This window comes from Hypanus sabinus, chromosome 3 (genome assembly GCF_030144855.1).
Source record: "Hypanus sabinus isolate sHypSab1 chromosome 3, sHypSab1.hap1, whole genome shotgun sequence".
NCBI lineage: Eukaryota > Metazoa > Chordata > Chondrichthyes > Myliobatiformes > Dasyatidae > Hypanus > Hypanus sabinus.
In genome coordinates this window covers 170305121-170331294 of record NC_082708.1, presented here as the reverse complement: position 1 = coordinate 170331294, position 26174 = coordinate 170305121, and the positions used below count along the sequence as shown (strand labels likewise).

Below are 26174 nucleotides of genomic sequence, written 5' to 3'. Positions count from 1 at the left end.
GCATGTTGTAGGCATCAAGCATTGTAGACTGTAGATCATATTTCAGGAGTTGGCTTAAACCCAGACCACGCTGACGTGCAAGTGCTACCACCAAGACTAACGTGGAGCACTACGTTCAGTCTTTCTGATTCTGCCGATGCTGGAAATCCAGGGCAACACACACAAAATGCTGGAAGGCTCTGCAGATCAGGTGGCAGCATCTATGGAGAGGAATAAACAGTCAACGTTTTGGGCTGAGACCCTTCATCGGGTCTGGAAAGTAAGGAGGAAGAAGTCAGAGAAAGTGGCGTTGGGGAGAGGGGAAGAAAAGCAAGCCAGAAGGTGATTGGTGAAAGCAGGTGAGAGAGACGGTGGGGGAGGAGAGATGAACTGAGAAGCTGGGAGGTGATAGGTGGAAGAGAAGGAGTCTGATAGGAGACGAGAATGGACCATGGGAGAAAGGAAAGGAGGAAGAGGAACAGAGCAAGGTGATGGGCAGGTGGGGAGAAGAGAAGAGATAAGAGGGGATTCAGAGTGGGGAACAGAAAATGAAATGAGGGAGAATTTACTGGAAGTTACAGAAATCAATATTGATAGCATCAGGTTTGGTGATTAGCCAGATGGAATATGAGGTGTCGCTCCTCCAGCCTGAGTGTGGCCTCATCATGACAGTAGAGGAGACTATGGACTAACATGTCCTATTGGGAATGGGTAGTAGAATTGAAATGGTTGGCCATTGGGAAATCCTGCTTGTTATGGATGGAGTGAACATGACAGTCTGTTTCCCTAGATGGCTATGAGGAATGGAAATTGCCAAGAAGTGTAGAGGGCATTGATTGCTGAACCCAGTCCTTGTTGTAAGGGACAGATAACTCAATGGGCCTTAGAAAGGACTCCTGTCTCCTCCTATAGCTGGTGATTAATAACCATTGTCAGCAACAACAGCTTAGACCATACTTCCCCTTGGACACAGAGTGCTCGCATTGATTTGATATTTGACATTTGATAACACAGAAAGTATTATGAATTGCAAATTTTGAATAGAGCTCATACTTCATCTGAAACCACACAGGAATTTAAGATAAAGCTTGGGATCGTCATTCTCCATTTGAATTTCAATCAACCAAGATTTAATTTGAAGATATTTAGAAGGTTCGGACTTTGATTCAGAGCTGAGTAAATCAGGTATCTTATAAAAGGATTATAATGGAACATGCTTCAAAAATCTAATCATTCATTTACATGCTGATCTGTGCTATTTAAACATGTGTGTCAGTCCTCCCCACTGCACACTCATAAGACAGAGGAGCAGCACTAGGCCATTCAGCCCATCAAGTCTGCTCAGCCATTTCATCATAGCAGATCCATTTCCCTCTCAACCGCATTCTCCTGCCCTATCCCTGTAACATTTCACGCCCTGATTTATCCAAGAATCTATCAACGTCCACCGTAAATACACCCAATGATCTGACTTCTACAGCTGACTCTGGCAATGAACTCTACAGATTCACCACCCTCTGGCTGAAGAAGTTCCTCTGTTAGTACAGTACTGTTAGCACCTTGACTCTAGAGTAACGCTGTCTCGTTTGGCTGTATTCATGAGTATTCATATAGGGTCGAATGACAATTTAACATGAATTCCAGCAAGATGGTGGCACGACTGGTGGCAGCAGCTTCTGCGGGATCAACAAAAGATGCTACCATTCTACTTAAATGCACTTCTAATGATTGCAAGATCCTACTTTACATTAAGAATTTAAAGTACTGCAGGCCTATACCATCAGAGAGCTGCTTGCCGGTGAAGAATATTAAGGAGCTGCACAATGCCTGAGTTGATGGAGGCTTGCAGTCAAATAGCGAGTGCTGTCATGGTCGCTTTTCCTCTGATCGCAAGAGCCCTTTGGAATTTGGTAATCTGGTACCCCAAAAGATCGATTTACTGATTTATTAGATTTAGAGCAGGGCAGATGGTGAGGAATTGTAGCAGACATCCCACCTCTCCCAAAAGTTCCGGGAGTCTCCCGCATATTGATAGCCACTCTCTGACGCCTGAGAATTACATACAATATTCCGGAAATCGATTCTTTTGAGAGGGAGAGGGAGCATCCTGATTGGTCGCCCTTCGTGCTAAGTAGACCTATCAGTTTTCTCTGTGGGCGGGCTTTACAGTGAACCTCAATGTTTTTTGGTGGCCCTCTCAATGGAATCACCCTCAAGCTGCAGAGGGGAAGAGTCCAAGCCGCCTCACTCTACCAGGACAGCACAGTGCAGCTGTAGCCGACTGAAGATCGCAGTTGGACTAAGCGGCCCGGTTGTGCTTTTACTGATATTCTATATATACTTGTATTTGCGAGGACTGGGCCTCAAAGCCGCAGTGTCACCTAGTGGGCAGAGGGGCAGGTCAACAGATGACATCAGTGGACTGGTGGTTCTAGACATACGCATTTCACATTTTCTATGTGTTTGTTCACTTATAGGTGCGAGGACACTGGGCACCCAGCCGCAGTGTCGCTGGGTCGGGTGGGGCATCCGGACACTTTTACTTCTGTTCGACTACCGGTAATGTTTCTTAGCACCTCGACCCTGCTGTAACACCGTCTCGTTTGGCTGTAGTCAGGAATGGTGGAATGGCAATTAAGCTTGAATTGAATTAAGTAGACGCTCAGAGCCATAAATATTTGTCATATGATAAGCCTACCATTCCAGGAATCATTCTCAAGAACCTCTTCTGAACCCTCTCCAATATCAGCTCATCCCTTCTTAAATTAGAGGCCCAAAACTCTTTCTTTCAGCACTGTACTGACGATTAAGGAGTGCTTCATGTGGTAAACTCCATCCAGGTCTACTCATTGAAACCTCCACTGGGTGGCGCACATGAGCAAGCGGCCCATTCCCAGTCCGGCATGCCAGTCCATGGCCGCCTCTACTGTCATAACAAGGCCACTTTCAGTTTGGAGGAGTGACACCTCATATTCCGTCAGGATAGGAAACGGGCAGGAATGACTTGTGTCACTCCAGGTACAAAATTAAGGCTGTTACTTTGGCACAGTCTGAAGTGAGTGTTATACAGTCACAATTATTTTCTGGATCTAACAATCTGAGACTTCATCAATTCCTGAAAGAACCTAATGAAAAAGTTCAGGCCAACACTTATCCCTAATTCATTGCCACTAAAGCAGAAATCAAATTCACTGCATTCGTATTTGTGGGATCTTACTCTGCCAAAATCTCATGGTGACCTGACTGGAACCTCAGCATTTCCTAAGCACAAGAAATTCTGCAAATGCTGGAAATCCAGAGTAACACAAACGAAACAGACAGCACCTATGGAAATGAATAAAGAGTCGACATCTCGGGCCGGGACATGATGTGTTTGGATGAAAGTTGACATTGGCTAACAACTTCTGCCACACCTGCACTACTGAGGAGGCAGAGTTGTGGGAAATCTTTGCCTGAGAGAGATCCCAGAAGGAACAGGAACTCAGGATCAATCTGAGATCAAACTGGGGAAATCGGGGTTGGGGTGGGGACGACAGTTCTTAAATTTCAGTTTTCTAAGCTTTATAGCGGCACAAAAAGTGTCTGTTCATTTGGTCAGTGCACAAAATAAGCCCCGTTTTGCACTCCCCTCCCCTCCAAGTGTCTTCGCTATCTATTGTGGGTTGAAGACTGTCCAGACCAGGAACAATATCGAGGAGGCACATTAATGAAGTTCAGGCCTCCCTCTTGCTCCATGAACCCCTTTGGTCTGTGGATGTCTTGCACACCACACTGTTTGTCACCATACAAACACTGACTGGCAATGACTCTTCCATGTGATTTTACAGCACATGCTGGGAAACCAGTAACTGACAGAAGCCAGAAATGCCTCGAAACCTATCCAAGGAAAGATGTACTGGTCCTGGAGAGGGTCCAGAGGAGGTTCACAAGAATGATTCTAGAAATGGAAGGCTCAACACACAGAATGTAGAACAGCACAATATTGTATAGATCCTTCGGCCCACAATGTTGTGCTGACCGGTTAACCTACTCTAAGGACAATCTAACCCTTTCCTCCCACACTCCCCTCCATTTTTCTTTCATCCATGTGCCCAAGAGTCTCTTAAGTTTCTCTAACCCACCACCCGACCATATACCATCCACTCTCTGTGTAAAAACCTACCTCTGACATTCCCCCTAAACTGTCCTCCAAACACCTTATAATTATGCCCCCTTGTATTAGCCATTTCTGCCCTGGGAAAAAGTCTCTGGCTGTCCACTCAATACATCTTATCATCATGTGAGTGCGTAATATCTCCAAGCCTGTACTTGAAGAAGTTCAGAAGGGGGGGGGCGGGGGGGGAGGAGCTGGGTTCTTATGGACGCTAAAAGACCTGAATAGAATGGAAATGGAGATGTTTCCATCATTGAGTCGAGCACGGACTCAGAATGAAGGGGTGTCCCTTTCAAACAGAGATGAGAACATATTTCTTAGTTCTAGAAAATCTGTGGAATTCATTGCCACAGAGGGCTGTGGTGGCAGAGTAATTAGGTGTATCCAAGGAAGGGATTCTTGATTGGCAAGAGGGTTGGGAAAAAAAGTCAAATATAACTGCATGTGAGAACAGACTCAACGGGCCGAATGTTCCTATGTTGTTTGCTCCTCTAGGTTTTGGCCATATATTAAGACAGGACTGGGATAACTGCAGTGGATTATTAAGGTCACTCAGGTAGTCTCAGCCCATTAGTCATTGCTGAACTAAATGACAAAGTTGTTTGAATAATGGTTAAATATTAATAAAACAGCTTGGAGAAAGTTACATCGTGGATTGATAATGACAACAAGCACAGGAGAATGAGGAGCTGCACAATATTTAGAATCACAGAGCAATACAGCAGAGATACAGGTCCCTTTGTCCCAACAAGTCCTTGCTGACCCTGGTGCCCACCCACCTAGTTCCAATTCCTGCATGTGGCCCATACCCCTATAAGCCTCGCCCCTCCACGTACCTTCTTAAATGTACTATTGTACTTTTTTTTGCTTTTTAAATGATACTATTGTAACTGCCTCAAGCATTTCCTCTGGCAGCTCCTTCCACACATAATCCACCTTTTGTGTGTAAAAATCTGCTCTCAAGATTTTCTTTTGAAAAATCTTTCCTCCTCCCCCCCCCCCCGGGGAAAAGACTGTCACCACTCATCTTATCTTTGCCTCACAAGATTCTAAACATTTTCATACAGTTGCCCTTCATTCTCCTCTGTTCCGAGGAATAAAACATAGCCTGGCCAACTTCTCTCCTTAACCCAGGCCTTTCGTTCCTGGCAAAACCCTCATAAATCGTTTCTGCGATCTTACCAGTTTAACCACGTGTACTATAATGGGATGATTAAAACTGTATTCAGTCCTTCAAGTGTGGCCTCACCAATGACTTATACAGTTACAACATAATGTCCCAACTCCTACGCTTAGTGCCCTGACTGACAAAAACCAGTGTGGTAAGCTCCTTGTTAATGCAGTCCTTAACCCATGAACTGTTTCCTTAAAACCTTCTTGGGCCCTCTCTAAAGCCTTCACATCCTTTAGCATGGTGGCCAGGAATAAACAAGATTCTCTGTTCAAGTCAGGCCCGTGTATTATAAAAGGAGCTCTCTACTGCTTCTTAAAGTTATAACTGGAGTTCCTTTTGTAAAGTGACTTAGGGCATCTAAAATCAAGGCTGGATTGTGTTCGCTCCCAAAATACTAATCATAAAATAAACCCAAGGCCAATCAGTCACATGACCTCCACCTGCACAGCAAAGGGATTTCCCACAGCAAGAGACTTCTGAGTTCTGTCAGAACGTAGCCAGGATTGCTGGGGTTTTGCCGGGAATTATAACGTTTGGCTGCTAGATAAGAAATGGTGAATGGCGTGTGGGGTGATATGGCCATATATATTGACATAAAGGATTCAACAACCAGTACCCACATAACCGACATTTGAGACATTCAGTGAAACCTGTGTCGCCTTTTAGTCGCACGACCTGCAACTAATAAACTAATTAAAGCTATTGCACGGCTACTGATAAACCTGTCAGGCAAGAGATTTTTCAAGCACCACATTCCATTTGTGACAGGTGATGCATACTTTCTATGGCTGGCAATAAGACAGGCAATTTAACAGAGTCCTTTGTTTAGCTTACTGTGTGTTCTTATGATGAAACCAGGATAAGAGTATCATTATCTTTCCCATCTCTTATTGTCAACTGTGGTTAGGTTCTCCTGAAGTCTCATGACTTCATACCTCCAAGTGGCCCATCTAGTCACACAGCCTTGTCTTCTTTACCTCAATAACCAAGAGCGTCCAAAGAAAATGGAAACAGGAAATGTGTTTGGGTGTCGTTTTTCACTGATTCTAGTGCATTACTGGATTTCTTTGTTCTACTGTGAATGCCTGCAAGAAAATTCATCTCAGGGTAGAGTACAGTGACATGTAAAAGGTCAAGTTCAACTTCAATTGTCACTCAATCAACTCATATATATAGCTAAACAAAACAGCGTTCCTCCAGGACCAAAATACAAAATGTAACACCAACAGTCACACACAGCGCACAACACAAAGAACACATAGTTAAGATAACATATACGGCCACATAAAATAATATTAGCACAAGTCCCTGAGTGACATGGCCTGCAGATTGATGGAGCATGGGATGTTGTCCTGGAGCCACGTTTCCGCAAGAACAAACACATAGCAGTTCCTTAACTGGCAGTGAGCCAGCCATAATGAAAGCAATCCTGCTTGTCTCATGCTGCGCCAGCCACAAACAATCCAGGTTGTTTTCCATGGAGCAAACACTGGAGAGCAGCACCAATGGGAGGGGTCGGCACAGACTCCAGCACGCCCGCCGTGCCTCGTTCTCTCTCATACCAGCTCCCGTGCCTCCGCCCCTGGATGGCTGTAACAGGCGATGCTGTGGCATCAGGGCCTGGTCCGCATTAACAGCCGAGGCCATGCAACTCCCTCACCGTCAGTCTCACCAATGAGCAGGATTTGCAGAATTTTATATTACCAACTTTTAACAGGGTCTTCTGATCACAAGAAAAACATTCAAGACAAACATTGCACCATATGTTGGACTACGCACCGCTATGGCTTACGTGCTTTGATAATAAATTTTACTTTTTATTTTGAATGATTTCACCCCTCCCCCACTGAGTCATTCACAACAGCTTCTGTGAGATCCTTGAATTCCAGGACTGTTGGCAACTCACTCCAGAGTACTGCCAGTGAATAGATGGTTGCTGAGGTATTGGGTTGATTTCCCAATGTTGCTCTGATCAGGCTCTAGTCACTCTTCCCAAGATGAAACTACTCATTTAAGTTTTACGTAAGTGAAGGTTGAGAAATGGTGAAACCCGGTGTGCTGCAAAGAGAGTGCCATCGTTCTAAAGACCCAGGTGATTTACTAATATTAGTTAGGCAGACAATCCTGCTCATCTTCATCTGTCTGGCTTCTGTCTAATCCTGGAGCCACAGTAAAGTGCTTATGTCTTAATTCCCCTCTGAAATGACCTGGTGGGTCACTGCCCTTTACCATCACCTCTACATTCAGGGAAAGAATAAAACCAGACCCGCCAGTCTTGACCAACAGTCTCACAGAGGTTTCTTTACCACAGCCCGACATGGTTGTTTTGTACATAATCATACCACACCTTACCAAGAATCTGCCCAAGTCTTCCAACACAGTGGAGGTCAGAAAGTCAGGCAGCAACCATGAAGGGGCATAAACAGTCGATGCTTCAGTTCTGTTGAAGGATCTCAGCCCAGAATATCAACTGTTTATTCCCCTCCACAGATGCTGCCTGACTTGCCGAGTTCCTCCAGTGTTTGTGTGTGTTGCTGTAGATTTCCAGCATCTGTAGAAACTCTTGTGCCTTTCATAATGGTACCTGGACACTCCCTGTCCTATTGGTTGGGCAGCTGGTCCAGGAGGTTCAAAGTTCAAAGTAATTTTATTAGCAGAGTACCTGTATGTCACCACATACAATCCTGAGATTCATTTTCCTGTGGGTTACTCAGCAGATCTACAGAATTATAACTATACTGCATCCAGTGCAGAAGTCAACAAACTGAAAATGCAAATATAAATAAATAGCAATAAATAAAACGATAAAGAGTCTTTAAAGTGAGATCATTGGTTGTGGAACATCTCAATGGATGGGCAAGTGTTATCCCCTTTGTTCAAGATCCTGATGTTTGAGGTAGTAACTGCTCTTGAACCTGGTGGGACAAATTCTGAGGCTCCTGTACCTTCTTCCTGATGGCAGCAGCAAGAGAAGAGCTTGCCTGGGTGGTGAGGATCTCTGATGATGGATGCCAATTTCCTATAACAGTGTTTCATGTAGATGTGCTCAATGGTTGGGAGGGCTTTACCCGTGATGTTCTGGGCTAAATCCACTACCTTTTGTAGGATTTTCCATTCAAAGGCATTGGTACTTCCATATCAGGCCATAATGCAGCCAGTCAATACACTCTCAACCGTACACCTATAGAAGTAGGAGGGATAGATAAAGGACATGGACAGGAAGAAATTGCCCTGTGAATTGTCAATACTGACTCTACAAGCCACAGTGTTTCATCACATCGGATTTTATGGGAAAGCATACCTTCTATACCAACCACCATTCTCATGCATCTGAACAATTACTCCTCCTCCATGTTGAGCAACATTTGGGAGGAGAATTAAAGCAGCAAGGATTCCCTAAAGGTTATCTTGCAGGTTGAGTTGGTGGTTGGGCAAATCAACCTGCAAGTTAACTCTTTGGGAATCATTGTTGCTTCAACGCTTCTTCCAAAGTTTGGAGCTCAATTCCAGAGCCATTCTGTAAGGAGTTTCTATACATCCTCCCTTTGGAATGCACTGATTTTCCCCAGGTGCTCTGGTTTCCTCCCACAGTCTAAAGAAATACTGAATAGGTTAATTGGTTTTTGTAAATCGTCCTATGATTAGGTTAGGGTTAATTGAGGTTGTCAGGTATTGCTGGCTGGTGTGGCTCGAAGGGCCAACTCTGCATTGTATCATTAAATAAGTAAATAAGGAATGTGAATACAATATTACCATGCATTTCAAGAGGAAAAGAACACAAATGCAAGGACTTAATGCTGAGGCTTTATAGTCAGACCGCACTAGGGGTTTTGTGAACAGTTTTGGGCCCCATATCTAAGAAAGGATATGCTGAAATTGGAGAGGGTCCAGAGGAGGTTCACAGTGGTGATCCCAGAAATGAAAGGGTGAGTATATGCGGAGTGTTTGATGTCTCTGGGGCTGTATTCGCTGAAGTTTAGAAGAATGAGGGGAATCTCACTGAAACATATCGAGAATTGAATAGTCTGGATAAGAGTGGATATAGAGAATGGAGTCTAGGACCAGAGGGCACAGCCTCAGAATAGAAGGAAGTCCCTTGAGAACAGGGATAGGGAGGAATTTCTTCAGCCAGAGCTGCAGATGACTTTGGAAGCAAAGTCATTGGCTATATTTAAACTGGAATTTGATCGGTTCTTAATTAGTAAGGGCATCAAAGGTTATGAGGAAAGGCAGAATGCAATTGAGAGGGATACTACATCAGCCACGATGGAAAAGCAGAGTAGATTCATTGGGCCAAATGACCTAATTTGCTCCGATGACTTACGGCCCTACGGACAAAGTTTCATATACACCCTGGTTTTGGTACAATAGCCACAATTCTATTGTGACTTGAATGATCGACTACCTGAAGGCTTTTCACTACTTTGCCTCTTTGGCTCCTTCTTCCACCTGGACATTCCTGGTGGGGCTAACATCATGTAAATATACGTTACTAAGATCTGCAGATACACATCATTTCTTCAAAGGAAAATAAATATCTGACATCAAAAGGCTGTGCATTGTCCTTTTAAATGCACGTTTCCACATCTACTCCAATTGGAAAGTCCCATTCACACAACCATTAACCTGGAAAGAAAGAGAATGCTGCTGCCTGGACAAAGATCAAGTACAATGTTATCACAACATGTTGTTCTAACTGATATATTTCAGAATACTTGTAATTCAACATGTCATCATGAGAATAGCTAGCTTTTGATTCATCTTTACAATTCCACAAGCTAAAATGGGCATTTTAAATGCACACTTTCCAGCAGAAAACACCATTCTGAACAACTTCAAGCAGATGTTAATTTCATGATGGATAAGCCAGGGCCCTAATCTGAATCAGGCATCAGTTTACTTGTGGCTCAGACTTAGCTTTTTTTTAAGTTTATAGGGATGGTTTTGAGGACAGAGAAGGCAGTTAGGGGTCAGTCTAGGGTTTAGGGACAGCGATGTGAAGGAGTTAGAGATGAGGATGGAGCCTAGGCCTCTGCTGCATGTCAGGTCCCGATGAAGGGTCTCGGCCCTAAACATATATGGCTTATTCTTCTCCATAGATGCTGCCTGACCTACTTAAGCCCCTCAAGCATTTTGTGTGTGTTACCCAAAGCTCTCCCTTCCGCACCAGTTCTTTCAGAACACATTCATGTGCCCTGGCCTCCTATTTCCACCTTTACTTGCACATGGCACCAGCAGTAATCCAGAGATTTTGAAACTGGAGGTCCCAACTTCTGCCCAACTGCCTAAAATCAGCTTGCGGCACCACATTCCTTTTCATTTTGACGTCATTAGCAACAACACGTTCTATGACCTCTGGCTGTTCTTCCTCTTCCTTCAGAAGGTTCTGTGCCCAATCAGTGACTTGCACAGACCTGGCAGCAGGGATGAACATATCACTTAGGAGCCTTGATCCCAGCCCCAGAATCTCCTGTCTCTTCCCCTCACTAATGAATCCCCCACTACCATGGTGGCGAAGCAGTCAGCGCAATCACTTACAGTGCCAGCAGTCACCAATTGGGGTTCAATTCCCACCACTGTCTGTAATGAGTTTGTACTTCTTCCCGTGACCACGTGTGTTTCCTCTACGTGCTCCACATTCTAAAAGATGTACAAGTTAGGACTCTCACAGCTACCTGGACTATTCCTCTTCCCACCCTGTCTCTTGCAAAAATGCTATCCCCTTCTCACAATTCCTCTGTCTCTGCCACATCTGCTCTCAGGATGAGGCTTTTCATTCCAGGACGAAGGAGATGTCTTCCTTTTTTAAACAAAGGGGATTCCCTTCTTCCACCATCAACTCTGCTCTCAAACGCATCTCTCCTTTTTTCCGCACATCTGCCCTCACCCCATCCGCCTGCCACCCCACTCGGGATAGGGTTCCCCTTGTCCTCACCTACCACCCCACCAGCCTCCGGATCCAACATATAATTCTCCGTAACTTCTGCCACCTCCAACAGGATCCCACTACCAAGCACATTTTTCCCTCCCCCCCCCCCCTTTCTGCTTCCCGCAGGGATCACTCCCTAAGTGACTCCCTTGTCCACTCGTCCCCCCCATCCCTTCCCACCGATCTCCCTCCTGGCACTTACCCTTGTAAGGGGACAAGTGCTACACCTGCCCTTACACTTCCTCCCTCACCACCATTCAGGGCCCCTGACAGTCCTTCCAGGTGAGGCAACACTTCACCTGTGAGTCGGCTGGTGTGGTATACTGTGTCCGGTGCTCCCGGTATGGCCTTTTATATATTGGTGAGACCCAACGCAGACTGGGAGACCATTTCGCTGAACACCTACATTCGGACCGCCAGAGAAAGCAGGATCTCCCAGTGACCACACATTTTAATTCCACATCCCATTCCCATTCTGATATGTCTATCCATGGCCTCCTCTACTGTCAAAATGAATCCAAACTAAGATTGGAGGAACAACACCTCATATACTGGTGGGTAGCCTCCAACCTGATGGCATGAACATTGACTTCTCTAACTTACGTTAATGCCCCTCTTCCCTTTCTTACCCCATCCCTGACATATTTAGCTGTTTGCCTGTTCTCCATCTCCCACTGGTGCTTCTCCACCCCTTCCTTTCTCCCGAGGCCTCCCGTCCCATGATCCTTTCCCTTCTCCAGCTCTGTATCACTTTCGCCAATCACCTTTCCAGCTTTTAGCTTCATTCCACCCCCTCCGGTCTTCTCCTATCATTTTGCATTTCCCCCTCCCCCCACTACTTTCAAATCTCTTACTATCTTTCCTTTCAGTTAGTCCTGACGAAGGGTCTCGGCCCGAAACGTTGACAGCGCTTCTCCCTATAGATGCTGCCTGGCCTGCTGTGTTCCACCAGCATCTTGTGTGTGTTGTTGTTTGAATTTCCAGCGTCTGCAGATTTCCTCGTGTTTGCAAGTTAGGGCTAGTGAGTCGTAGTGATGGAAGTGTGGCGTCACATGAGCTGACCCAGCACAATACCTGCTGACTTGACTTGATACGAACAACACATTTCACACCTTTCAGTGTAATAAATAAAGTAAATCTTTATCTTTAATATTCAACTATAGTCACCAAGGACACTGGAAATGCCCGATTTCCCACATGCCGTAGGAGAAACACGCCTCTGCCTTAACTTCCATATCCTTTATCCCCAGTCGACCAAGAAAGAGAAGAAAACCCACCTTAACTGGTCAGTACTTCTCTTCACTGAAGCCTATTGCTCTCTACAGCCCACACTTCAACCTGCCTTTCAGTCTGCAAGCATGGCCATGAACTTCCAGTTGCTATCACTCCAAGTGTCTGCCCCATTCCCACTCTGCCCTTGCTGTCTATGACTTCTCAAACCGCTTTAGTGAAGTCCAATGTAGACTTGAGCCTCTGGACTCAAAATTGATTAATTGTAACAACATATCATCAATATCAAATAACTGGCCTTCCCAGATGGTATCAGAGCTGGCCAGTTCTGATGAAAAGCCACCAACCCTATAATTAACTCCATTGTTCTCTCTCTTCAGATGCAATCTCACCAGCTGAGTTTTTCCACCAGTTTATTTATTTCAGATTTCCAGCAATGGTTCCAGCAATGTTTCCTTTCTCCCTTCAGAGTCAGGGTAAAGAATAGTGAAAGGGCGCTTGGGCCTACCATATCTGTGGAGACCATCAAATACACACAACAAGAGTGCTGATTTTCTTTTATTACTGTTACATGTTCATGGCTGATCTATGCCAGCCTCAAATCACTTCTGTGCCAAATCCCCACAACTTACAAATCCTTTATAACCATATAACAATCACAGCACAGAAACAGGCCATCTCGGCCCTCCTAGTCCGTGCCGAACTCTTAATCTCACCTAGTCCCACCTACCCGCACTCAGCCCATAACCCTCCACTCCTTTCCTGTCCATATACCTATCCAATTTTACCTTAAATGACACAACTGAACTGGCCTCTACTACTTCTACAGGAAGCTGTATCTTTCAGACATTTATCTACCTCCACCTTAAGTATATATAGAATGATCTGGCCATCACGTCCTACAGGGATGGAGTCTTCCAAACACTCATTAGCCTTTTAACACCTCAGCTTCAAATCACTGGCCTCTTGCTCTGTAGCTATGTACATGTGTTCCTGACTCTTCCCATTTCCCTGTGATGTTCGTGCTTTGATATTTCAGATTCTGGTTATAGTTGCGTCTGCTATGGAGGAAGGTTTCTCATTATCAATCCTTTACATGTCTCTCCTGATTTTGTATGGCTCGATGAGGTGTGCTGACAACACTGCCCAGGCTTCTCCGCTCCAAGGAAATCAATCCTTTCCCCTCCTTTTGTCCAAGCAACTTCCTAGTGAATCTCTCCTGCAGCCTCTCCACTGTAATCACTTCCTTCCTAAAGCACGGTGACTGCAGTGTGGACCAATGTCTTGTGTATTTAATACTTCAGTGACATTTGAGTGATCTTGTAAATATATTGTCTGATTAAGAATTCTTGTTCATATCAATAATTCATTATGGGTGATATGTAAAAATACATGAATTGAGCTACCACATGATACATGCCTGCCTTGCTTAAGGTTAAACATGATCTCAGCTTTCGGTCTCCCACGTCTTCCTTAATGTTTTGAAGTTACAAAACATAGCATAACCATACTTTAACATAGTTGTATCTGTCTTACCCTAAACATTCCCATCGACTCTCCCTCCTCTCTACAGCCTAAGTCACACTTGTTTTCAGAACTACCCAGTTCTGATGTTAGATAACCAATCAGAACTCTTGCTTTTAACTCTCCACAAATACGCCCACATCTGCTCAATGTTGCCTGCAGTTTCTAGGTTTTTTTTAAATTTCAGATTTCCAACATCTATAATCTGGGCCCTAATGCCTCTTCCTCTTCCCTTTGGAGATTTCACATTTTTCAGTGCATGGTTGGGCAGCTGGTGTTGACAGTAAAATGAAGCTTAATCTAAACAAATCCTCAGTGCAGGCAAGAGCATGTTATATAAATAAAACATACTAAACAATGATTTTGAAGTTGTATGTTTGACAGTTCAAGGACTGGCTGTGATCTACTTTCGGCTGAAGTCTATGCCACATGTAGCCCTGTCTACGTAAAGTCTAGTAGGCAATCAATCCACCTACAAGCGGGCAGACGGAAGAGTTGGCAGTCCTACAATTCTACTGCATCTTAAGATCAGCAGTACCCTTTCATTTCAGGACAAGGTGCAAACAAGGGTGGAAACCACTGCTGGCAAAATAACAGAAGTTGGGAATGGAAAAAACAGTCTGCAGAGTTTACTCTATCAGGGTGGGCTGTAAGAGACTGCAAACATTTCATGCAGAATACCAAAGTCAGCACCAAACATTTCAGGAGCAAGCACATAGCAGTGTGACAACATGCATCCCTACACCATTGCTGCAATCACCTCATCATTCCATAACACCATTGACCTAGGGGCAGAATTAGGCCATTCAGCCCATTGAGTCTGCTCCACTATTCCATCATGGCTGATTTATTATCCTGCTCAACCCCATTCTCCTGCATTCTCCCCAAACTTCAGATGCTTTTGACGGCAAATGGGATTAACCTAGACAGGCACCTCGCTCGACATGAATCCCTCATCCAGTCCACTCTTGCTTCTGGAGAAGAATTACATAGCTCGCTTCTGCCTGCCTTGTTCACCACTTTCATAAAGATTCATGAGGTTCGACAGTATGGAAACAGGCTATTTGCTCAGGCTCATTCATGTCGAGCAAGATGCCTGTCTAGGTTAATCCCATTTGCCTTCATTTCTTATCCAAGTACCTGCCCAGATATCTTTTTCAGTTCCCATTAAAATACGGGATCATAAAACCACAAGACCCAGAAGCACACTTTGGCCATTTTACCCACTGAGTTTGTTCCGTCTTTCCATCATGGCTAATTTATTTTTCCTCACAACCCCATTTTTCTGCCTTCTCCCAGTAGCCTTTGACACCCTGACTAATCAACCACAGCTCTAAATATACCCAATAACAGTCTCCATAGCCATCTGTGACAATGAATTCCACAGATTCAGCACCCTCTTGCTAATGAAATTCCTCAATGTCCCTCTTCTAAACGGGTGTCCTTGTATTCGGAGGCTGTGCCCTCTGATAGATGTAAATGCTTCCATTATTATAAGCCAGGAGATGATGGGGCTAGGAAACAAAGACAATAAAATGAAAGGAAGAAGCGAAGTATTCATGGAAATTCAAATCCAGGCCTGATCCTTGCTTTAGTCATTGTTATCCAGATTAACAGCTTTGAAATTCTTTGAGGCTTTTCATTCCAATTAAATATTCTAAAAAAAAATCAACCTACTCCTTTTCTTTCAATAAGACCATTAGATGTAGGATCAGAATTTGTGTCATTTCATCCCTTGAGGCTGCCCCGCCATTTCATCATGACTGATCCATTTCTCTCTCAGTCCCAATCACCCACCTTCTCCCCATAATCCTTCAGGTCCTGACTAATCAAGGACCTATCAGCCTGTACCTTAAATATACCCAGTGACTTAACCTCCACAGTTGTCAGTGGCAATTAATTCCACAGATTCATCACTCTCTGGCTAAAGAAACTCTTCCTCATCTATGTTCTAAAATGAACGTGCCTCTGTCCTAAGACTCTCCCACCATAGGAAACATCCTCTCCATATCCACTCTATCGAGGCGTTTCAACATTCAATAGGTTTCAATGAGATCTCCCCCTTATTCTTATGAATTCTACTGAGTACAGGCCCAGAACTATCAAACACTCCTCACATGACAAGCCTTTCAACCCTGGAATCATTTTCATGAACCTTCTTTGAACCCTCTCCAATGTCAGCACATCCTTACTTACACAAGCGGCCCAAAACTGCTGTCAATTCTCCAAGTGAGGGCTCATCTGTGCCTTATAGAGCCTCCACATTATATCCTCATGTTACAGTCAGACCTCACTCTCTTATTACCTGCTCTAGTTTGCCGGAGATGGGGAGTATCTTTGGAGGATTGCTTGGCTCTTTGTACTGTGGAGGCGTATTCTTCTCATTGTTGTTTGTCATGTCAGTTTTAGTTCTGGTTCCTATACGATGGTCCCCATTGATATACAAGGAATTTGTCATGTTCTCGGAATTAAAGCATTTCTCCTCAGACGAGAAGCGTTTTGAGAGTTCCCGGGAAGCGTAACCATTCCGCAGCCCATCTTGCTGACGGCTGCTGTTCTGGATGAGGCCTGGTCGGTTGTTGCTGTTCATGCTTTTCATCGCAAACTCCTGCTCGTTGGCGACACCGCTGCCAACGCTCCCCATTGTGCCCTGGGAGTAGCCCGGATCGGCGGTCCTGGGAGCAAACAACGGGTAGGTCTGGCAGCCGTGGTAAGCAGGCTCACTGGCCGTCGAAAGCATCTGAAGTTTGGCCATGTTGGCTCAACAGCCGTGGAGCCACGTCAGCTGGCGTCCCTGAAAGACGGAAAAGAAACGGATGAGTGCCCTCAGTGGCAAGGATGGTAGATCATTTAAACCGCCCATCGATGGCAGGAATTCCACTCGCAAAGCCAAGCTGAGAAGATAGTAGAATGCATCAAAAATTGGACAAAGGTGCACCTTTCAGCAAAAGGTTTGGTAAAATATTTCTTTTCCCTCCCCTGCCTTGTTCCACCTGTCCATCACATACTCTACCAACCAGCCTCATGATCCCCTTCTCCTACTGCTCCCATCTACACATTATCCCTCCCTCATCCAATTTGACTCATCTTCCTTTCTTATCAGATTGCATTATCTGCAGCCCTTACTCGCCTCCACCAATTATCTGCCAGCCTAGCTATCTCCAGCTCTCCCCCCACCCCACGACTCCATCTCCCCTTCTCACCTATCAATTGTCAGCTCCTGCCTCACCCCTCCCCTCACCTCTTTTTACTGGCTGTGCTTATATACTGCACTCTCATCCTGATGCAGGGTCATGGTCCAAAACATCAACTATCTCCCTCCCTCCACAGATGCTGCCCGATTCACTGTTCCTCCAGCTCCAGAGTCTAGCATCTGCAGCCTCCTGTGTCTCTTGCTTTCAACACCCTTCAAACCAGATTTATTATTAAAGTATGTATATGTCACCATGTTCTATCTTGAGATTCATTTTCTTGCAGGCATCCGCAGTAAAACAAAGAAATACAACAGAACCAATGCAAAACTGCACAAGGACTGACAAACACCAAGGTGGCAAACTGTGCAAGATAAATAGACAAAAAAAACCACAAAAAAAAACATAAACTGAGAACGTGGGTTGTAGAGTCCTTGAAAGTGAGTGCTCAGGTTGAAGAATCCGTTCTGAATTGGGATGACCGAAGTTATCGACACTGGTTCAGGAGCCCGATGGTTGAAGAGTAGTCATTTTTTCCTGAACCGAGTGGTGTGGGGCCTAAGGCTCCTGTACCTGCTTCTCCATGGCAGCAGGAAGAAGGCAGCATGAACTAAAAGGTGGGGACCTGTCTGGTTGCAAAGCCTTTGCCTGCCAGCACAACATGGTGGAGCAGCTTTAATCGGCCCAGCAGTCTAGAAGCCTGGACCGTTACTTGGCAGACACGACTTCAAATGTCGACTGCAGCAACGAGGCTTCGTAATTCAATTAACTGAGTAATCTGGGAGATAAACCTGAAGGGCATTGGCTACAATAAACGGATTGCAGTAGACATTCACCTGGTTCACGTGTCATTTCGAGAACGAAAATATGATATCCTTACCCAATCCATTCTTCATGCCAATCAGTATGAGGGTACTACAGGATGGTTAGAATGTTATTGTCAATGCCACTTGGCACGGGAAAATGAATGACTTGTGCAGCACACTGTTTACTCTGCACAGTCCCGGCCTCTTGGTAGGTCACATTGGACAGTAAAACCAATGTAAAGGGGGTTTCTTTTTTTTCTTTGTTACTGTTGGGAAAGGGTTTCCTTTTGTTAACTAGCAGGAATGCTAATTTACTGATAACGAGAATGGTATTCCTTTGTAAATCAAATGGGGATTAATGTTTCTTCTGAGTCTGTAAGCTTTTGTTGACGGGCTTTTGGGCAGATCGGCACGAGGGGGTCGAGAGAGAGGACGCAATGCTCTAAGCTGGGCGAGGATCGGACCCCAAAGGGGGGTCCGAGGCCGGGAGATTCTCCGAGGGGGGAGGGATGAAGCTAGATGTGCTTGGTTGACCACTCGGAGGGTCCTGAGCTGTTTGGAGAGTCGAGGAGTTCAGAGGGTCCTGAGCTGTGAGTCGAGGAGTTCGGAGGGGATCGAATGATGGCCAAAAGACTTCAGTAATTGAGCTCCAACGGCTGTGCACGAAGTGGTTTGGACTTTGATAAGTTTGGCACCTTTTCTTTAATTTTCTCTTCATATATACTGTATCGTTATTAATCACTTAGTTATAGTAACCTTTATAAATTGTACTCATTTAATCGCATATGGTGTACTGTCTGGTTTTGGGCGAGGCGGGGACATCAGACTGCATCCACATCAGCTGATTACCCAGTTTGGCGGGGCCGAAGGCTGCTCCCCCTAGACAAGAACGAGCTGAGCGAGCCTGAGGCGACCCAGGGGGTTACACCAACATGAGTAACAATCTGCTGGAGAAACTCACTAAGTCAAGCAGCATCTGTGGGGTGAGGGGGGAGGAACTGTCGATGTTCTGGGTTGAAACTTTGTATCAAGAGTGATTGCAGAATTTGATGAGCCCCCCCATGCTTTCTTCTAGTCACTTAGAAAGATTCCGCCTGATATTAGTCAGTTCCGTCCTGGGAAAAGGTCTCTGGCCAACCACTCAATCTATGCCTCTTATCACCTTGTGTGCCTCTCATTATTCAGGGCAAATTTGCAAATTAGTGTATTATTGTCAGTCAAAGTACTGAGATACGATGGTAAAAATTTTGCTTGCCATCCACACAGATCATTTCAACACACACACACACACACACACACACACACACACACACACACACACACACACACACACACACACACACACACACACACACACACACACACACACACACACACACACACACACACACACACACACACGGAACTCAGCAGGTCAGGCAGCACCGATACAGGGAAATAAGCAGTCGAAGTTTTGGGTCAAGACCCTTCCTCAGGACATCTAAATCTCGTGTCTTCATATCATTGCAATACTGCATTGAAGCAGTACAGGAAAAATCAGAATGCCATATGAAGGGCTCAGTTACAGAGAAAATGTAGTCAATAAAGTACAAGGCTAGACTGTGAGATCTGAAGTTCATCTTGTGGTCCAAATGGAATCATTTAGTAGTCATAACAGTGGGATAGAAGCTGTCCTTCAGTGTGCAGGTACACACTTTCAGACTTTTGTACCTTCTGCCTGAAGGAAAGGGGGAGAAGAGAGAATGTCCAGGGTGGGGTCTTCGATTATGCTGGCTGGTTTTCTGCAGCAAGAATTATTTTTCAAGATGATGGAGAAAAGGTTGATTTCCACAATGTGCTGAGCTCCCTGCAGTTTCTGGGGCAGAGCAGTTGCCATACCAAACAGTGATATATCCCGATGGGGTGTTTTCTCTGGTGTATCTATAAACGGTGGTGAGGGTCAAAGGAGACAAGCCAAATTTCTTTAGCCTCCTAAGAAAGTAGAGGTAATGGAGCATGTTTTGGCCATGGCATCAAAGTGTTTGCACCAGGACAATCTATTGATGATCTTCACACCTAGAAGCTTGAAGTTCTCAACCATCTCAACTTCAGCATTGTTAATATAAACCGGGACATTACACCATCCCCCTCTTGAAATCTATCATGGAAACCATCAAGAATTTGAAAGTATCAAACAAGTGGCACATATATAGAAAAGAAAATGACTATACTCATGCAATTGGCTATAAAATCAAAGCAATGTCCCTTCCTTAAAAAAAACAAACAGCTCTTTAGGTTTGCTGACATCGAGGGAAAAGCTGTGGTCACATCATGCCATTTGGCTCTGGACTGCCTTCCTATGCTCCAACTCATCATTATTTGAGATTTGGCAGTCTCATCTTCAAACCAGTATATGGAGTTAAGAGATGAATCTGGACACAGACCAAGGAAAGAGCAAAGCTGGAATACAGAGTGGAGAATGATAAGTAGAATGCATTCCCTGGAAGAATGAGAAATTGTAGAACATAACACGGATGTTGTGTTAAAGTTGCACTGAGTATTGTGCACAGTTTGGGTCACCTACCTTTTGGAAAAGTCTCAGTTGACAGACTGAAAGAATGTAGAGAAAATTTACAAGGATGTTGCTATGACTTGAGGATCTGACTTATAGGGAAAAGTTGAATAAGTTATGATTTTATTCCCTAGAGCTTTGGGGAATGAGGAGAGATTTGATGGAAGTTTACAAAATTATGAGGGGTATAGATAAGGTAAATGCAAGCAGGCTTTTTCCATTGAGGATGGACTAGAACCAGAGGTCATGGATTATAGGTGAAAGGTTAAGAGGAACATATTCATTCAGAGTGATGTGAATGTGGAATGATCTGCCAGCAGAAGTGGTGGATGAAGGGTTTGATTTCAACATTTAAGAGGAATTTAGATAGGTACATAGATGGTAGTGGTACAGAGGACTACAGTCCGGGTGCAGGTCGATGGGACTAGACAAATTATATGAATGGTTTGGCATGGATTAAGTTAGCTGAAGGGCCTGTTTCTGTGCTGTAAAGTTCCATGGCTCCAACATTACATGGACTGCAAGAAATAGCTGGTTACCACCAGTGACATGAAATAGACATGCCCTCGCCAGTCTTGCAACACCATGAGCAATATTATGAAAAGTTCTTGAATAATTTGCCCAAATTTGACAGTCTTCTGTTGTTGTATATTCTAAGTTGCTCGAAGTACACAGTTGTGAAAGACTCTTCAACAAACATGTTGACAGCACAGTGTGTCAACAGATTGATGGAAAGTGTCCCACTACACACCATTTGCATGAGTAATCCAGCTATATATAATAACACGGCAAGTATTCTTAACATCCCCTGGGACTTTCAAGGCCCATCCGGCAAGAATAGTTATGTCTTTTAACAGTCATATTTTCCTCTCCAGTACCAGCCTCCCAACTGGATTATTCTCTGAACACAAATACCAGGTGCTCTCTCCACCTTTCTCAGCTTGTCATGTTTGATCCAAAATAAATCAGTTTGAAACTCATACCAAATCCCTGATTTATTCCCATCTCTGCAGCAGAAGAATGATCCTGGAATACTGAGCAGTGAGCTCATTGTTTAAACAGCGAAAGCTTTGGTCCTGCAGCTTCAACATCAGTCTGCAGTTATCATCTCTTTAATCTGAACTACACACTCAGCGGCCACTTTATTAGGTACACCTGCGGATTAATGCAAAGTATCTATCAGACAATCATATGGCAGCAACTCGATGCACAGAAGCACACAAACATGGACAAGATGTCCGGTTGCTGCTCAGACCACACATCAGAATAGGGAAGAAACATGATCTAAGTGACTGGAATGATTATTGGTGCCAGATGGGGTGGTTTGAGTATCTCAGAAACTACTGATCTCCTGGGATTGTCACACACAACAGCTTCTAGAGTTTACAGAGAATTGTACAAAAAAATAAAAAGCATCCAGTGAGCGGCAGTTCTGTGGCCAAAAATAATTCTGCGGCTTTGTTAATGAGAGATGTTGGAGGAGAATGGCCAGACTGATTCCAGCTGACAGGAAGGCGACAGTAACTCAAATTACCACGTGTAACAACAGTGGTGGTCAGAAGAGCATCTCTGAACAATAAACACATTAAACCTTGAAGTGGATGGGCTACAAAAGCAGACCTCGAACATCTACTCAGAGGCCACTTCATTAAGTACAGGAGGTAGCTAATAAAGAAATATACAAGTCTGGCATCATAATTCGCTGAAGGGCAGGTTCGTGACTATTTTCCCAAAATGCTGCCTTTTCACTCCAAAATCCACCTTCCTGAAGATGCTCCATCTGCTTAATGTTCCACGTATATTTCAAATTTCTCCTCAAATGTTACTGCGGTCTCTACCAGCTTACACAAACTGCCATTTATATTTGTTTTCCACATAAGCAAGCCGACTACATGATACAGGAGCCTTTGGTCTCACGCCATTGGGTTCAGGAACAGTAGTAACCCTTCGACAACAGGCTTTTGAACCAGCGTGAGTAACTTCATTTGCCTCAACACCGAAAACAACCAATGGATTCAATTTCAAGATCTCTACAACTTAAGTTCTCAGCATTATTTATTTGTTTTTTGTATTGGCACAGCTTGTCTTTTGCACATTGATTGTTTGTCCATCTTTGTGTGTAGTTTTTCATTGATTCGATTGTATTTCTACGTTCTACTGTGAATGTCTGCAAGAAAATGAATCCCAGGGTAGTATATATTCACATATATGCACATTGATAATAAATTTACCTTGAACTTTGACTTAAAGCGTTTGGGTTAATTTATGCCACAACCACTGGACAGATGTCAATTCCCCAGTCTTATCACTGTCAATAGAGCAGCTCTCTGCTCTAAATTCTAATTTTGAGTCGAGCCATTTGTATATGTTTATTTTTATTTAGAGATACAGCATAGTATCAGGCCCTTCTGGCCCCACAAGCCCTCACCACCCAATTGCGCCGGTTTGAATAATTAACCTACTAACCCATACATCTTTGGAATGTGGCAGTACTCCTGGAGGAAACCCAATCATGGGAGAATGAACAAATTCCTTACAGACATGGTGGAATTGAACGCAGGTTGCTGGCGCTGTTAAGTAGCTTTATGTTATCTATTATGCTACCTGCTACACCTTGGACTCTCCTACTTGGGAGAACAGCTGCTTACACCCATCCCACCTCATTCTGCAACACTTTGTCAAGCAGTATTTGCACTGTGTGCACTGACTGGATGAGAGGTCATTTTCCCCTCGGTGAATAGAACTGGCTTAAACGGTGAATACCATTGCACCCACTTTACAGGCACAAGGCAAAAGATATAGCAGTCTGCACATGCAGTATGTACAAATTTGGAGATGAGCTGCGCATTGCCAACTCTTCGGGCTCATACCAACATTGAATAAAAGCCCAGAATGTAACTAAGAAACTAGATGGTTAAAGGAAGAAATACAGAAATTTGAGCAGAGGCATGAGCATTGAAGAAATTACTTCTTTGAAACGTGCTCCCGATGAACCTCGTTAATGCAGGTCTTGATGGGAGTTGTGTGACTCTATCACTGGTGAACAGGCCATGGAGCCAAAAGAGCATGAAGAACTGAACTTTGTGTGGAGTCTGACTCTCCAGCTCAAATGCAACATCAAGCCATGGGACGCAGACAGTCAAGGTGATTAATGTAGTTCAAGATCTAATTGGAGCTAGGATGGTCTGCAGAGTCTAACCTCAAGGCATGAAGTAAGTAGGCCTGAAGCCCATGTCAGGTTCGACTGTGGAGCCTATTTCTCAGGGAGGGATCAAATGGCTTATTGTCATTTCACGCATACTTGGTTCCTTTAAATTTCCTACTAATTAAAGCACTAATCCGCTGGAGAGAGGAAACTGTACAGCAGAGCTCCACTGTGCTACAGAATCCCTGTGCTTCTATGCCCAAAATAAATATATTTAGAAAAGGTTAGACAAAACTGGTAATTTCTCACAGGCAACAGAGGTCATACCAAGAGAGGAGCCCCCAGACCATACCGTGCAGTTAAACTCAAGCCATTACCTTCTTTCTTTGGTAACAAACAAAAGTGTCAGTTTTCATAGAGACATACATCACAGAAACGGCTGTTCAGCCCATCATATACATACTGATTATTGTACTTATCTATAATAATCCTGCTTGCATTAGGCTCATAGCCTTCTAAGTGTTTGTCTGGATGATTTTAAAAGATGGGAGTGTATCTGTCTCCAACACCTCAAGGGAGCCCATTGTAGATTCTAATTACAATCTATGTGGAAAAAATTCCCCTCAGGTTCCCTCCCTCTCATCTTATAACTATGCCCTCTTCTTTAAAAGACCCTCACTCTGAGGAAAAAGTTTATTATCCTCCCTATCTGTGTGACACATTATTCTGCATTCCTTATGCATCTGGAGCAATGTCCGTCTTCTCTCGGTCATTTTATTTTCCCAACTTCAGCTGGTAACCATAGTATGTGTGTGCTGTGGGTTCTTAACCATGTACTGAATGATTTACGAGGAGCTCAAAAGCATTTTGGTTAAGTCATTAATTTTAATTATAGAGGAAATCATCACTAATCCTGATATAGGTGAAAATACTAAATAGAAATGGCCCCTTCGGCCTACCAAGTCCAATGTGATCTTTTGCCCATCTAGACTGAACCTATTTGCCCTCATTTGGACCATATGATTCTATACTTCGCCTAAATGTTTCTTAGACATTGTAATTGTATCTGATTCTAGCACTTTCCTTGGAATCTCAGATATCAACCACTCCCTGTGTAAAATAAAACTTAACCTTCAGATTCCCTGTAAAATCTCCTTCCTCTTACCTTAATCCCTTCAGCTTTAATGATGTTTACAGCAGACCATTTACGGTAGGTCATCCAGCCCATTATATTAGTGTGAGCTAATAAACACCAAAAGGGACTATTCCATTTTTCAGCCATTGATCTGCTGCCTCATAGCCTCTGACAAAACCAAGGACTTAGGAAGTCTGATGAGCTTTTCCACCAGTGATCTCCAGATCACATGAACTTCTGGGTGAAAAACATTCTCTTTATGAGTCTAATCTCTAAGAGGCCACTGGTTTTGACTATAACTTCCGTAGGACCATACAACAGGTTGCGGTGTTTTAGTTAGGGAGCAACACAAAGAACAGGGCTGTGCTTATTGGTAAAAGGAGATCTGATGGAGGCAGTCAAAAATCAGCAGCTAAAATAAATTTAAACAAATTATTCTAAGGGCTGTGAGTTTGTAACTGGAAGTGTAAATTTTGGTTTATCACAAATATAGGAGTGGGAGAGATCTTGAAGTATTCCTTTGCACAGAAGGATGTTTTGATATAATAATGATGCCTAGCCAGCATGAGCAGCAAAAGCAAAATCCATTAAAAATTCTATGTTAGAGGAAGAAATGAGCTGGCACAGTCATGTAACTGGTAGAGTTAGAGATGGAGAGGGTCAGTAACATTAAATTCCTCAGCGATATCTGTTCAGAGGGTCTGTCCTGGGTCTAACATGCAAGGTATGGCACTGCCTCTAGTTGCTTAGAAGTTTGCAAAGCTTCGGATACCATCAAAAACTTTGTTAAACTTCTATGGACGTGCAGTGTCGAGTATACAGACTGGTTGTATTATGGCCTGGCATGGAAACACTGATGCCCTTTAATGGAAAACTCTACAAAACGTAGTTAATACAGCCCTGTCCATCACAGGAAAAGCCCTCTACACCACTGAACACATCCACAAGGAGCACTGTTGTAGGAAAGCAACATCCATCATCAGAGACTCCCACCATCCAGGTCATGCACTCTCCCTACTGCTGGCATCCGGAAGGAGGTGCAAGAGCTTTAGGCCACACACCACCAGAATCAAGAACAGATATTACCCCTCAACCATCAGGCTCCTCTTTCCAATTTCCCTCGGGATCAATAAAGTATGTCTATCTGTCTGTCACAGTGGATAATTTCACTCACCCCAATACTGAACTGATTCCACAACCAATGGACTTACTTCCAAGGACTTAACAACTCATTTTATGACTTATTCATTTTTTTCCCTTTTGTATTTGCACAATTTGTAGTCTCTTGCCCATTGATTGTTTATCTGTCTTTGTTAGTGTACATTTTTTCTTTGATTCTATTGTTTCTTTGTATGTA

At 44.0% G+C, this 26174-nt stretch overlaps 1 protein-coding gene across 11 annotated transcripts in view; it reads right to left on the bottom strand.

Annotated features, from left to right (window-relative positions):
- Positions 1–26174, bottom strand: part of LOC132391901 (leucine zipper putative tumor suppressor 3) — a 234527-nt gene that overhangs the window by 33312 nt on the left and 175041 nt on the right. For all 11 annotated transcript variants that reach the window (XM_059965659.1, XM_059965660.1, XM_059965652.1 and 8 more), the window contains one exon: positions 16295–16783. In XM_059965659.1, the coding sequence (XP_059821642.1) occupies positions 16295–16744 (450 nt within the window). In that variant the 5' untranslated portion in view covers positions 16745–16783. The remainder of the gene's footprint in view (positions 1–16294; positions 16784–26174) is intronic.